Source organism: Plodia interpunctella, chromosome 16 (assembly GCF_027563975.2).
Source record: "Plodia interpunctella isolate USDA-ARS_2022_Savannah chromosome 16, ilPloInte3.2, whole genome shotgun sequence".
NCBI classification, from domain to species: Eukaryota; Metazoa; Arthropoda; class Insecta; order Lepidoptera; family Pyralidae; genus Plodia; species Plodia interpunctella.
This window is the reverse complement of record NC_071309.1, coordinates 9,014,724-9,029,710: the sequence shown is the minus strand read 5'-3', so window position 1 is coordinate 9,029,710 and position 14,987 is coordinate 9,014,724. Positions and strand designations below refer to the sequence as shown.

The following is a 14,987-nucleotide window of genomic DNA, read 5'->3' as shown; positions in this document are numbered from 1 at the left end:
TCAGTTTCATTTAACGAATTGAAAACCCTTAATTGATACCTCAAATGATGATATGAATCTTCTTTTTTACACAACAAAAAATATGAAATCATACCTCTTGTTCAGGCAAATTCGGGTATGCTCTCCTCTTGACTCCAGCGTAACGTAACAAAGCCACCATGGACCTTAGACCGAAGTCGTAGTGGTCTTGTTTCGACAGCTGTTGCATCGCTAGTTGGTACAATGTGAACACCTGAAATCGCATCGGTAGATGACAATACTGCAAACAGACGGCGACCATGGTTGAAATGACTAGTCTGGATCGCGGTGTTTTAGAAATTATTTTCGGTTTCAGACGAGCAGAGCAAGGACGACAGCCCGGAGGAGCAGCTCGCCCATAGAAATGTGCTCAAAAACTGTACCTTTTTAGCATTGATCTTGTAGGCAGTGAAGCCATCAGAGAACAGCGTGTTCTCAGCTATGATGAGGCAGTCTGGCACGCACATTGCGATTGGTCGAAACATTGATTTCAGATTGTCTGGCAATTCTGTACGGCCGGCGTAACTAAGAAAATAAAACGTAAAATATTAGGTTAGGATGTCGTACGAGAAGAAACCTGACTTCCAATCACTTAATCACTTACCCAGGATTCATAGTAATGAAGATACCACAATTAGAGTCCAGTTTGATTTCGCAGCCTTCAAAGACGAACTTCTTTTGGAGCTGAGACAACGCCAGCAGCACAGCCAAGATCTGCTGAGCGACCACAGACAACACCTCTATGTTTATCCGGTTGAACTCATCGAAGCAACCCCAGCATCCGCTTTGAGCAATACCTGTGAGAAAAATGATGGTCCTAGTAGTGTACCCTGAGGAACACCCATTATCAAGGAACTTCCTTTAGAAAGTGTGAGTCACCCAGGTTTCGGCACCATTTGCCTCTTATTTTCAACACTTTATAGACATACCTTAACACTTTCATAATACAAAATATAAACTAAAGAATACGTGTACTTTTCAAGTACTTTGAAGTAGGTAGATGTTAATGATCTTATAAACATCCTTCGAAATAATCATTATGTATGACAGATACCTGCAAAACATTTAGCCATAGACTTGTAGTCGAGTCCGTCAGAGCAGTTGGTGACGACGACCCATCTCGCCAAAGCTCGTCCCAGATCCTTTGTGGTCTCAGTCTTGCCGGTCCCGGCCGGGCCTTGGGGACTTCCCCCGCGGAACAGGTGCAACGCAGTCGTTAGGGTGATGTAGCATCTAAATAAGAAAAATAAAGGCACAGCTACTGCACCGCTCTCACTCGGCAAGATGACGTTCATTGAAAAGTGAACTTTAAATCGTCCTCTATACGTTATGCTTTACATTGACAACAAATTCGTTCGTCCGTAGACTTCAACAGAAACCTATTGAAATATGACGTCAGTCATCCATCTCATTTATTTCTTTCACGCCAAAACGAAGGCTTGGATTAGGTAATTCAAAGTACTGATTACCTAGTAGGAGAGCTGAAGGCTGAAATAGGCTGCTTTACCTAAGTTCTGAAAGCAGTGTTCTTCCATTCAACTTGGGCCCAAGTCCCTCACCTGTCAGTAAGCGGAGTGATGACCAGCCGTCCAGAATTACCAATGTACTCGTATGTATAAACAGAATTGGTGTTGGTCTGTCTGATGTAGCAGTCCTCGCGTTCCCGGTCCCAGTAGAACTTCAGCTGGGAGAACCACTCGAACGCAGTCACCGTCATACAACCTGGGGAATCAAAATTAACAATACAAAAGTTACACGACACGGAATTTTCTATCGGGATTGAGCTTAAGCCAGAGGATTCCTCGATAGGTGTACCTGTATTAAGCGAGGTCACCTATAATACCATGCAAGGACAGCAGTAGTTTGATATTAGATCTATATATTTGCGTAGTGACATAATTGGATCCGTTATTTCTACGGAGTTAATAACAGGGAAAGATTAGCCTATCGCCTATGATTAGAATATCTAGTATATAGCACTATCCTTTGATATATCATATTACTAAATTTAGAAATAAAAAAAAATGCGATAAGAGCAATAAAAACATCTCACCAATTAGATATGTACGTAATCTTCGGGATTTTTGAATACATATCTATTTATTCATTCATTTCATCATCATCATCATTTACTTTAGATATTCTTCTCCATGTATAGAAAGACCTGGCAACCTTTCAGATGATGTCCAGAAAGGAGAAACCAATGAAATCACTTCATCACCTCGTCTCTGGACATCATCTGTAATGTCACTAGCATCTGCTTCTCATGTAGCATCTTCACTTTCTACATTATATTGACAACTGTCATCTTGATTTGTAGGTTCAGCTTTTGGTTCAGAATTTGCTTCGGACCTATATCTATTAATTTTCTTTTGAAGCTTGGAATTCTTGATTTTGTCTTGCGGGTGTTTTCCACGTATTAATAAGTGTATATCTATGTGTAAAGTTAGTTGCACCTACTCAATCGGTCGGTAAGTTAATCTTTGATTTAATTACCGTATTTCAATCAACAGGAGCATAAATAATTTTTTTTTTACTACAAATCGATGTCTAACGGCCACCTACCCGCGCACCTCTCAGACACCATGATTGCCCTGTAGGCAGGCATTCGATAGAAGTAAATAGGTCGGTCGGCTGTGATAAAGAGACCAAGTTTGAGTTTACTCACCCATTTTGTACATCTTGTCCACCATGTCTCTCGAATGTATTTCAATCACGCACAGGGCGTTGACCTTTGCACGCAGAATCTTGCTGATGTCCTTTCTAGACATCATCTGTAATGTCGTCAGGATTTGATTCTGCTTCTTGCGTAGTTTCTTCATCGGTTTCTTCTCCTTCATCAGCTCACAGCGGCATAGCGTCCGAGTGCAGTCTGAGGTCCATTGGATCTAATTGTGTTCAAAGTTTAGAATGTTGCATCAAGCTAATCTAGGTACCTACTACGCTCGAATGAGTTTGACTTGAAATGAGTTCTGAATTTCCACTTTTCTTCCGCTTTCGAATAAAGAAATGAAGAAATTCTTCCGCGTAGGAGCTTTTCAGCGTTATAATCCAACACTAACGCTCAAAATTATATTTAACAAGACTTTACCAACCAAATTTGCGTCTGAAAAATGTATTCCATAGTAATATTCAATCTTAAGTCAACTACACCCCATATTACGAAACAAAATGTGTTTGTAGAAATAAAAGCAAGAAAATTTAAGGAACCCCTTTCCGAAGATGGCGGCATTATTTCCACTGCAAAGTGCTGACGGTATCTAAACGGCTGAACGAACATTTTCCAACTAAGAACACTCTCGATTAAATTATCTTCAATTAGATCAAAAACAATTCAGCAGTTTGGCTGCTGAACTGATTTTGATCGACGCCACGGATACAGAGACACGTTTAACTTAAACACGTTAAACTGACCTTGCTGCACGTGATGCCAAGTTGACCTGGCCAGTCGTTGATCCACTGCTCCCGTTGGTACTTGCATTTGCGGAGGGCAGCTCGCGTCAGTATCAGTTGCTGTTCGAAACAAATGGCACAGTCGACCGCATGTCTAGTCACCCCGCATAGACCACTATGCGGCGGTGATAACGGCGAATTCGCAATGATTTCGGGTAGATTGGTGTGCTATCGACTGTACTTTATTGGATGTGCAGATTGGCTCATTGGCCATCGCCAATGTCAGATCCCGCTAGACACTTAGGTACATCTACCCAAGTGTCTAGCGGGACCTGACATAGGACAAAGGAAATTATTCCAGTGTTTTTGCATTGAATTTAAATTTATGGTACTGGATCCTGTCTTCATTATAGTCACATAGAACACGTAAGTGGCCGTTGCAACGATACTTAGTTTTTCCCCTGGACAATAGATACAGAGTGGAAATACCAGTACAACCTTTTCACGGAGGAGAAAGAAACTGGGATTTATAATTGTATCAAAAAATAGCCACTATCCAGTTGGCCTACAAACCAAGAAATATGGACATACCTACAAACTTTCTTTCACATTTTTTGTATAAACATGCAAAAAAGAGCAATTTCTCTAACTTGTATATCGATACGCGGGGCTAAGGCAAACGGGTGGGGTAAACGGGCCGGCTATAGCCCGCCCCTTTATGTGACGTCATGCATCTTAATTGTATCTGCGCAAGCTAATACACCGTGTCCTTCTCCGTATGTGGTATGGATAAACGGATATTGGAAGTAGGAATAAATTTCTTTACCTCTCTAAGCACAACTCTCATAGTATGCTCCAAGCCAAGCAGCCATACTTCTGCTGGGCCATCTAATATCAGGTTGTATTTCCATTCAATACACTCTCCATCTTCAGACATCATAGCTTTGGCAACTGGAAGCCCTAGGGCGTTCTGCACATGGTAAATAGTAATATTGACTATGAATAAAAGTATTGCATCTAGCCGAATTTTAAATTTATGTAAAATGTAATTACTACCTATGAAATAGTCACACAAAGTGACAGTCACACAAAGTGCACTGAAGCCTTGTCAAAAATGTAGAAAAAAAAACCTATGAAATATTTTGTGAAGTACTACAGTCAAAAAAATCGATTGGAACCACCAGTAGCGCAACCGGGTAGTTACCACGGGCAAATCAGGGCCCGTGCCTGTCGCATTGTGAGGCGCATATGTACGACCAGAATATAATGACAAATCGTGCATGCCAACCGCTCGTACTGGCTTGCAAAATATTTCGACTTCAAAAGGATTACAATACTAACAGGTAACCAATAATGAGACACATAAAACATACTTATAAATTTATTAGGAACAATTTTTTATCCAGCAGAAGATTTTTACATGTAATAACTTAGTATGTACTAGACTGGTCTGGACATGACAGAAGTCTCAACCAATATGTGCTAATCATTTGCATAGTTGTTGTCATCAACTGTGGCACCACATCCAATGACTTCCTTCGTGCTGTTTAACTGTCTCTCATATTATTTTAGAAATATGGGCTGAGTAAAAGATCAAATGGTTCAATCATAATCATTATTCAATTTCCTGAGTGGAGGAGCTCTCATAAAGTGAAGTTTCTCAGGCAGAGTCAGTATGACTCGCATCAAAGCCCGCTTCTCCTGTTCTGTACGGCAGGTGCACACCATGTGGAGGTACTCATGGAGCAGTTGCTTGCTCTTGGCCTCAGGGTGGAACATGAAGAGAATTATCATGGCCTGAAAGCAAAAGGAAAATTATGTAGCAAAATGTTTTATTATTGTAAAAATATATATATACAGAAATCTTAACTACACAAGACATATTATTAATGTGTATTTTGCATATTTATACATTACAACAACATAATTATTGATATATAAAGTTATAAGGATATATTATTTGAATATGAGTATGGAAGGTAGAAGGTTTTTTTCAGTTTTTTCAAGATCAAGATATAAATTTGAAATCCTTGTAACATACTTACCCTAATATAAACATTCAGTCGATCCAAAACATATCTTGATGTGTGCGAGAAATGATGAAATATAGGCGACTTCTTCAGCAAGTACAAAAGTTTATCCCAATCGTGTGAGTAAATAGCACGAGACAAAGCCAACTGGTACCTACACTTCAATTCAGAAGTACCTTTCCCCATTCCCGGATTAACCTTTTCAGATTGTACTTTGTATAAATCTCTTTTGCAGAAACGATAATCTTGCTCCTTATAAGGTTTGTCTAGAATTGTCATTACTTTTTCCTGTAAATTAAATTTAATGAGTTTCAGTTGTCTAACCTATAATAATTTGACTATATAGACTGTATAGCAATAACAATATTGATTAAATATTGACTTAGAAAACAGCAGAAACAACGAAACTTACCATAGTACTGAATGGCACGAACTGACAATTAGCAAGCTCCTCTTCGTTCATGTTTATACTTGCAATTAAGTCACACCGATAGATATAATTTGTACAATTTAATTGCAACAAAAATAAAATTTGCTAAATTCTTAAGTGCACACAGACACTATTTACATTCAAATAAAAACAAAAAGAAATATCCAATTCGCTCGCACGCAGCGGTTTTATATTTTGTATTCAGTCAGTTGTTTTGTTTTGGAGCTCATGTCATGTCAATGTCTATCTGTCATTGACAAAAATAGATTCGAATATTGCCATTACATATTTATAAAATCTGACAGAAATATGTTTTTTTAACAATCTACAATACAAATATAAGACAATACGAAGAAAAACTGTTCCCTAGGGCGTTTAAGCGGACGAAGTCGCGGGTAAACAGCTAGTTAATAATAACGGTAGGTTGTATGTAGTGTAAATTACCTTATCAATTCTTATCTTGTTTACGTTATCAAACAATTTTTTCAAGTGTACTTGTATCAATTGTGGCTTTTTTGAATTTCCAAGAATTTCCAATAGGTCATCATTGGATATAAAATAAAATCTAGGAAACAGCATCCGTTTTGTTTCCAAATACTTTTCTAACGCCCTTAATATCCCATCTAAATTATCCACCATTTTATTTAACTTATTATATAAATAAGGCATTGGCTTATAAATACATGCTTCTATTGCATTTGCTCCAGCAAACATACTAAAATATATGAAAGCAATATTATATTAAGTATAATTATAATAAACATACTTCATTATGATAATTTAGCATTTTAGAATTATATATTGGTATAAAAATAAAACGTACTTGCTGGTTATTTCTGTCCAATCTGCTGTTAAAGCATCAAAAATTTGTACTTCACTAGGTAATTGTTTTCTTATATCTTCGCCACTAAATATACTTTCTAAGTAAAGGTATCTACGTTGTACTTGTAAGGAGATCTGTTAAAAAATAAATTTTAAACGGTAACACTTAAGAAAAATAAATCTTTTCACAGCTAAGAGACCCAAGTATTTTTTATAAATTTGAACTGGATACCTCTATGCATTCTGCAACGTATCCCAAAGCCTTTTCCCAATAATCGACTTCTTTTATAAAGGGTTCAACGTATTTTGTGGATTTCATCGAAGATAACTGAACTTGGTGGTCTTCAAGAAACTGAGAAAAACAACAGTTTAAGGAACAACACGATCTCACGCCAAAGCATTATGTATAACACAATAATTGATGATTTGCCTGCATTACCTGCATAACGTCTTCAACATTTTTTATTTTATACATTTCTCCTTTGTGATGTTGCATTTCATAAGTGGTACCTTTCCAAATTTCCCTAATAGTTTTCAAGCCATTTTCTATATTCAATTCCATGGTGGCAGCATTTGATATTTCAGCTATATCCTCGGCATATGCTTGGAAGTTTAAGCGCATTATAAGTTCTAACTTGAAATCTTCAGAATTCTGATCAAATTCACTGTTAAACACATCAGTGCAAAAAAATTGCAGGTAAATAAGAATTAAGATTTTTTTTCCTTATTTTATTAAAATATTACAATTGTAAAAAGAAAACAATACAATGAAAAAAAATTAACTTACACTCCCATTAACACCTTAATTCTATCCCAATGTCGTTCTCTCATACAAGGATTTTTCAAGTCCCCAATCAGAGGCAAAGTTCTTCTAAATGCATCTACCTTTACTCTAGTAGTATCAATTATATCCCAACCTTTATCTTTTAATTGTCGAGAGAGACGATTGAAGTTTCTGCAAATAATTTAAATCTTCAGATGAAAGACATTATCTGAAAATGGATTATTAATCCAAATGAAAAATAATATATACCTACCTAAACAAAAACATAACATTATCTTCCATTTCATCTGTTTCCATTTCCCAGAAAGTTTGTGTTTTGTATTTCTCCCAAGATTCTTCCCATTGGAAAACTAGTCCCCATACTTCCTCCAACTTCTCCAATTCTTTCTCCATTCTCTGCAGGTCGAGATTCACCGGCGTCCTATTAGGAGGAATTAGGTGTTAACGATATCTGTTTCGATTCTTAAATCCTTTCCATATACCTACTAATACATTTTAAATCCACTAGATGTTGCCCAGGGCTTCGTTTCTGGAAATTTTGAGATAAAATATTTCCTATAGCAATCTTGGTGATCCTTGGTATCGCCACTAATAACATAAATGCTGACAAAAACAATATTGTACAACTGGCTATTTCTCACGGCTACACCTCCGGTAAAGGTAGCCTAAGTCACTCCCCAATTATCTCCACACCAAAATCACCTCAATCCAATGTTCCATTCCGATGTGAAAAGAGGACAAATAAACGATACTATTAGCTGGATAGTATATAATGTTATTTACGTCAAATTAAATACAGCAAGTCCATCACGAATTTGCTGCTCTTGAGCCCGAAGAGCATTTAATTGTTCTCTAAACGCTTTTAATTGCGCCATTGCATCTTTCCCACTAACGTCTGAGCTGACAGGAGCTGTATTATAGAAATCTTCACAAAATTCTTTGGCGGCTTCTTTAAATTCCTAGGAATTAGGAAAGATAATACATTGGGAAAATAATATCGTTTGAAAAATCAATATGGACTAGGTGCAAGGAGTAATAGGAATTTAAATGATAAAAGGATGTAAAATAAAAAATATTTTCCACTCCTGCTTAATTACGTCTCACCTCTGCTTGCTCAAGAAGTTCCGTTTTGAATTTGTCTTTATTGAGCTCCAACGCCTTTTTAGCTTCTTCTAACAATGCTAAATATTCAGCCCACACGACAGGTATATTTTCATGTCGCGTTACCATATCTGAACTAAGTTCAACTTCAAATTTAGCTGAAAATTTTTTAAGAAACAAATGTTGTAGCACTTTGTGAAAGTAATTCCAAGAAGGGACGCAAATCATTAGTTTTAATTTTAAGATTCATGCATTTCAGAAAAAAGTCTTTTAATAAGAAACAATAAATAAAACTTCTATAAATCATGATATAGACTTGCCTAAAGTCGCCATTTGGTCTGAAATCGGTGGAAACGTCTTTTCAAAGTTACTGACATCAGACACCAGTCGTTCATATGTAGCAATAGCTGAAGCAAGCTCTTTCAAATCAGCAGGCATCTGTGGTAAGAATTAATGAATATACAAAATTCAACATCTTTGAATTTATTCCAGAAATTTTAATTATTAAAATTAGATATCAATATTATATTGATCTTACTTTCATAGCATCTTCACTACTTTTTTCAACATATGCATAAACAACATCTATATCAGCTTCTGTTATAGCTCTTAAAAGCTCTCCTAACTTTACTTGCCATTTAAGACAATGCGCAATTATAGATTTCTTTAGTTCACTTGAGTTTAATGTTATGAAATGAATCTGAAAATAATATTTTTTTTAATTTATATTTTTACATAAATCTAGTGTTGTTCACTTCTTTATTGAGCAAACATAGCTTACTTGATTAACAGTTTCTTGTATCTGTACTGTATTTGCTAAATTACTATAATCTATAATCAAAGCGTCAAAATCAGAAGCTGGATGTTTTTCTTCTCGATATTTTACCATAAACTCTTCCTTATCAACCTTCCAAATATGTGCATATGGATCCCACATTTTGATGTGTTCAGCTACTAATGTAATATTGTATTCAATTTCTGAAAAGTAAAATAAAAAAATAAATACCTATTATTTTCTTTAAGTAGATACCTAAGGGTATTATGATTTTATTTTTAAAATTGCCACAATGCCCCAAAGTGAGACTTGAATAAGTTTTCTTAAATACCAACAAATTTTAGTTTTATAATATTCACTACTTGAATAAATTTTCTTAAATACCAACAAATTTTAGTTTTATAATATTCACTATACCAGTATCGATCAGAGTCTGCAGCATATTGCAATCTGGCTCCACTTGAATAACTTCGCAAAACCGTTTCAACCCCCCACCAGGTAAGGCAAACTTTTCAAACAATCTTGGAACTTTACTCATAATATGTACAATTTCATCTAAGATTGTAGTGAATGTATCTCTAATTTCATGTGAAGTAGGAATATGTGTTATTTCCTTATCAGTTAAGTATAAGTTCATTTTTATTAATGGTGAGGGTGCCATTGTCCCTGAGAAGTAATAATAATATGTTAAAAATGTACTCAAATTTTACTCTTAAATTCGTAAAAGAGTTTAATAGTAACATTTTAATACATTCTTATATCCTATACTTATCCTTGTATTATAATACATACCGTCACCATGTACACATTTGTACATGTTTTGCATAGTGGCTTTCATTGCTAATCTCAAAGCATCTTCTAATAGGCGATCGAATCTTCGAACATACTTGACCCAATATTCCGCCATCTATGATTTAAATTGTATAATTTGAATTCATAAAACGTATGTACATAATTATATTAATTACATCCCGAAATATTGCAATTATATTTACCTGTGATATGTTAGCTTCAAATCCTTCATAAACAATAACTAGATAAGTAACAATTTCTTTGTACATGTTTAAAATATCTTCAGAGGCTAAATTTTCCATAACCCTGATTTCTTCCCTCAAATCTTTTATCTCGTAAACATTGTAAATATCAAATTCCACAAATGGTGTGTCACAAATTTTTTCCATAATTTTCACTAAATTAACATTACAATTCTTGTACGTTGTTAAAAAATCTTGTAGCTAAAATTAAAAACAAGTTATAAAGTTATATAGTTAATTGTCTAAAAGAATAGTTTAAGCTATGCACATATAACGAACCTCTCCAATTTGTGCCACACAATCAGCAATGTAAGCATCGGACATGGTAGATGTCCATGTTAATTTAAATATACCTGGCTGCACTTTTTTCTCGCATGCCTGAAATTGAAGTATTAGTAGTGTGCGTGTGATATTCCCGCATATAATACATTATTAGGGCATATACATTATAGGTTATAGGAAATTTTTATTCTGTACTATATTATCTTGTTTGTAATATAATAGTATTGTATAATGTTAGTAGTTTAGTTGTTTTAATTTGACACGGAATAGTATAATAGCACGGAATTATCAATGCATAACTGTGGTTCGTGAAATACATTTTCTACTATGTTACGATATTGGCTGCATGTACTAGCAACCCTTTTCATTTATATTCTACAACATAGGTAGCTACCTAGTACATGAATGGATACGTCCACCATACGTCAATGTCAGTGGGGCTAAATATCAAACTCAAACAAATGAAAGAATATATAAATTTGAATCGAATGAAATCTAAAATCTTATGAATCTGCATTATTAAATTGTAAACACTATGAACTTTCAAAAATAATAGCCGAGATACGATAGTAAAGAAAGATGAATTTGGGCGACCCCGAACTGGAACTGATTGATCCTACCCCGAATGTTCACACTCTGTTCCTACATTTCGATAAATTGTTTTTTTGGACCAAGCTGGCGAACAGGGCAGTGGTGCGATGGAGCAAACGGATGTACTCCTGTGCAGGGATTTGCAGGTACTTTTAACTATCGATCGTACACGATATATTAATTTCCCACTCAATACCGTAGTTAGTACCTACCCACTGAGAACAAAAAAAGCAACACAGGGATAAGATATAGCCAGTTTTAAGCATTGTGTATTTATGATGTAGTCTTTTCTATTGTTTTGTCCAACATTCGACAATTTTTTTATCCAGAGAGTTTTATCAAAATTTTCAGCTGTTTAGCACTAGCTCTGGTACAATCGGTCTACTATCCTGATTGGTCAACTTTCACAAGCGGTCTGTTTTACCAAAGGAGACCATTTCCAATCTGTAAACTTATTTTCTCATCAGTTTTCTTGTCCAAAGCAGTATAATGCAGGTATGGACAGACAGTCATATAACACTAGTAAGATTCTAATTTAATTCACTGGCAGGCTCATCCACTATTGTCCCACCATGCAGAAATCATATTGAATAATGTGACAAAAGAACTTTTCATATTTTATAGCATATTTTTAATTCCAGCTATGAAGGCAGAGGTGGGTTGTGTGATATAGCTCTGAGCGAGCCGTTATTAAAACTAAGACCTCGGAAGAACCTAGTCGAGACATTACTTCACGAGATGATTCATGCATACCTCTTCATCACATGCCAAGATCGAGAAAGAGATGGCCACGGACCCAACTTCAAGGCACATATGCACAGGATAAATAGATCAGCAGGTCTGAATATCACCATATATCATGATTTTCATGATGAGGTAAGTCATTTATTATTATCATATCTCGAAATAAACAATTTACACCCAATATTTCACCAATTTCTTGCCAAAAAGTCCAGAATAAAAATTATTGCTCGCTGAATTTTTTGAGACTGAGAAAATACTAGGCATAAACACAAACTCATCTCTTTAATGATAATGGTTTCTTCATTAAGCACCTTGAATACAGTTGAACTTTTATTTGGTGATAAATCTTGTAATCAAAATATAAAACTCCAATTTGATAACTATTATGAAATATTACAAAATGATAATACCAATTGCTTCTTGTTAAAGAAATAAAGCAATTTATCGTAAATAGGTCTCTTATCGTGGAGACATGCTGAAACTTGACATCATATTTGCTTCTGGGTCACATTGTGTTACATATTGTTCACCTGGCCAATATCTGATACCTCTGAATGTAGATCAAATGGCATTAGTTAACAATTCATGTGACATAAGCATGTCTTTTTTTTACTACTGAGCAAGATGCAGTCCACCTATGAGCAGTGGTCACGCCTATATTACTAGTAGTATCACATATGTGTTGCCGGAACATATACACAATCTACTAATTGTCTCAAAATACTCATTTTTGTTGGATGTTGATATTGCAATATCATTACTAGGAAAGATATTATTACAAGATATAGAATGCCTTATGCAAAGTGAAATATTTTTGATCAGATCAAACATAAGCAAAATAATCATAAGAGATATAAATAGATTCATAAAACCAATAACAAGTAAGTAAATATATTTCAGGTTGAACTATATCTGACTCATTGGTGGAGATGTAATGGACCATGTCAGAAAAAGAAGCCATACTTTGGTGTTGTGCGTCGCTCAGTGAATAAAGCTCCTGGTACCGCTGATCATTGGTGGAACTACCATCAAAAATATTGTGGAGGTACATTCGTAAAAATTAAAGAACCAGAAAAAACTAATAAAAAACGAACTATTGTAAAACCTAAGGAAAATATAACTAAATATATAAACAATAACAATAATACTAAAGATAAAAATATCAAAACAATTAATGATATCCATAATGTCAGAAAGCCACTTACGCCAATACTTAAAAACCCGTCAAATGTGCCTGTTGTTAAATCAAATGGTGGCAAAACGATTGTTATCAGTCCAATTATTCAGAAAGGAGTTACCTTTGAGCCTAATAAAGATACTAAACCAACCGTTCCACCAATCACCATACAAACTTTAAGTGGTATACGGCAGAGATCGAATTCTGTAGATGTAGTTGTTGAAACAGTAAGAGATGTTTGGACAAAGAAATATGCAAACACAAATAGTAAAGGACTATCTAGAAATAATAGTACGATTGGAGCAAACATTGAATCAAAAGCAAACAAACACAAAACTAATCCTGTTCATTCAGACTCTCCTGTAAGTAAGATTAGAAAAATAGACGATTATTTCAAAAAGGCTGCCACATCTGTTCTAAAAGATTTGTATGGAGCAGATATCAAAATAGCTGAGACTAATAATAGTGAAAAAAATTTAATTGCTGTACCTGTTAAGTCTAGTTTAGTTCCTTGTCCTGTATGTAATGCTAAAATAGATGAAAGATACATAAATAAGCATTTAGATGAATGTCTGAATAAGGAAGTGATTGAAAAGTTGAGTAAAGAAGTTGAGAATGGAGACGTAAATCCTGTGATATCTAGTCAACCTCACAATAAGACTGTTAGTGAAATCAAATCATCAAATTTTGTAATACCACCATTTAAGCCCAAGTTGGAAAAGCATATACCCAAACAGGAGACTAAAAATGCTTTTTCTAGTTCTAATGTATCTATAGACTTGACAAACATAGCTTTCGGTAATTTATCACATGTTAAGAACGAAGCTATTGTTAAAAAAGAGCCAAAGGAAGAAACAAATTTGACATTTGATCCAGCTGATATTAACAAAGTGAAATCTATTGTCAAGAAAATCCAATTCGATAAACACGTACGGAGATCGGGCGATTTCCTTATACCTGAAGAAGCACCAGTCATTACAGATGTTGGTTATCTCCCTTCATTTTTAGATGAAAAAGCTACCGAAATAGTATTGCCGCCCGTAAAGACTGAACCAGGGACAAGTAAAGATGTATTCAGCGTTCTCAAATGTCCGTGTTGTGATAGTGAAGTTAAGAAACCGATGGCAGAGCATTTAGACGAATGCCTTTCATTCTTTGACAATAACACAACAGTGCCCGAAGAAGGAGCATCTACAAGTTTCGCGAATAACACGATAGTCATAGATGATCATGACGATATTTTCGACGAGACTCAGACTATGAATGCTACGGGCACGAAAACTCCGTGCCCGTGTTGTCTAGAAATGGTTGAATCTGAGGATATGAACAATCATCTCGATACTTGTTTGAGCTAACGGAACTTAGTAGTGGTTCTATGGCTTTTATCTTTGGAAATGAACCTTTCGCTCCTCCCTGTTATTATTTTTCACATGGCTTACGAATAGATTTATGTAACTTACGAATTTAGATATCAATAATATTAATTAGGTTATTTAATAATGATATTTATTGTAATTTCGAATTTGCTATACTTTGTAATAATATTGTGATATTAAAATAAATAATTCTGACTACAATCCTGTTCTTTTTTCAAGATTAATGCACAAAGCGAGAAAATCATTTATCTGGGCGTAATCGTGTAAAATTGAAAATTTTACGACACAATTTTTTTTTAAGTCTCACATCGGACGCCTGTTGAGAAAATGGCGTGACTCGCGCTTGATCTGCAAATACTCAGCTTCATTACTGCGCAACGTTCTGCGTCGCGTGAAAATCCCACCACCCATATACAATTTTCCCGGAATT

At 35.2% G+C, this 14,987-nt stretch overlaps 3 protein-coding genes across 7 annotated transcripts in view; 1 reads left to right on the top strand and 2 right to left on the bottom strand.

Moving 5' to 3' along the window:
* The window catches only part of LOC128676797 (dynein axonemal heavy chain 2), a 63,332-nt gene that overhangs the window by 40,237 nt on the left and 8,108 nt on the right, over positions 1–14,987 (bottom strand). For 4 of the 5 annotated variants that reach the window (XM_053757146.1, XM_053757145.2, XM_053757143.1 and 1 more), the window contains exons 13-35: positions 10,667–10,765; positions 10,349–10,588; positions 10,146–10,260; positions 9,771–10,019; positions 9,360–9,556; positions 9,117–9,278; positions 8,899–9,016; positions 8,582–8,736; positions 8,261–8,436; positions 7,731–7,898; positions 7,481–7,648; positions 7,133–7,358; positions 6,926–7,045; positions 6,695–6,828; positions 6,316–6,586; positions 4,238–4,381; positions 3,433–3,531; positions 2,687–2,906; positions 1,578–1,740; positions 1,073–1,251; positions 623–815; positions 402–543; positions 95–232 (exon numbers count right to left, since the gene is read on the bottom strand). In XM_053757146.1, the coding sequence (XP_053613121.1) occupies positions 95–232; positions 402–543; positions 623–815; positions 1,073–1,251; positions 1,578–1,740; positions 2,687–2,906; positions 3,433–3,531; positions 4,238–4,381; positions 6,316–6,586; positions 6,695–6,828; positions 6,926–7,045; positions 7,133–7,358; positions 7,481–7,648; positions 7,731–7,898; positions 8,261–8,436; positions 8,582–8,736; positions 8,899–9,016; positions 9,117–9,278; positions 9,360–9,556; positions 9,771–10,019; positions 10,146–10,260; positions 10,349–10,588; positions 10,667–10,765 (3,876 nt within the window). Of the gene's footprint in view, positions 1–94; positions 233–401; positions 544–622; positions 816–1,072; positions 1,252–1,577; positions 1,741–2,686; positions 2,907–3,432; positions 3,532–4,237; positions 4,382–6,315; positions 6,587–6,694; positions 6,829–6,925; positions 7,046–7,132; positions 7,359–7,480; positions 7,649–7,730; positions 7,899–8,260; positions 8,437–8,581; positions 8,737–8,898; positions 9,017–9,116; positions 9,279–9,359; positions 9,557–9,770; positions 10,020–10,145; positions 10,261–10,348; positions 10,589–10,666; positions 10,766–14,987 lie in introns of those variants that run through there. The other variant, XM_053757147.1, reaches the window with a different exon arrangement.
* LOC128676805 (uncharacterized) lies at positions 4,779–6,109 on the bottom strand. Its single transcript, XM_053757159.2, has 3 exons — positions 5,854–6,109; positions 5,457–5,729; positions 4,779–5,208 (listed from the first exon to the last, which is right to left on the bottom strand). Exons 1-3 carry the CDS (start codon positions 5,902–5,904, stop codon positions 5,014–5,016), a joined length of 519 nt encoding a protein of 172 aa, XP_053613134.1. The 5' UTR covers positions 5,905–6,109; the 3' UTR covers positions 4,779–5,013.
* Positions 11,085–14,758, top strand: mh (maternal haploid). Its single transcript, XM_053757152.1, has 3 exons — positions 11,085–11,406; positions 11,902–12,136; positions 12,905–14,758. Exons 1-3 carry the CDS (start codon positions 11,249–11,251, stop codon positions 14,534–14,536), a joined length of 2,025 nt encoding a protein of 674 aa, XP_053613127.1. The 5' UTR covers positions 11,085–11,248; the 3' UTR covers positions 14,537–14,758.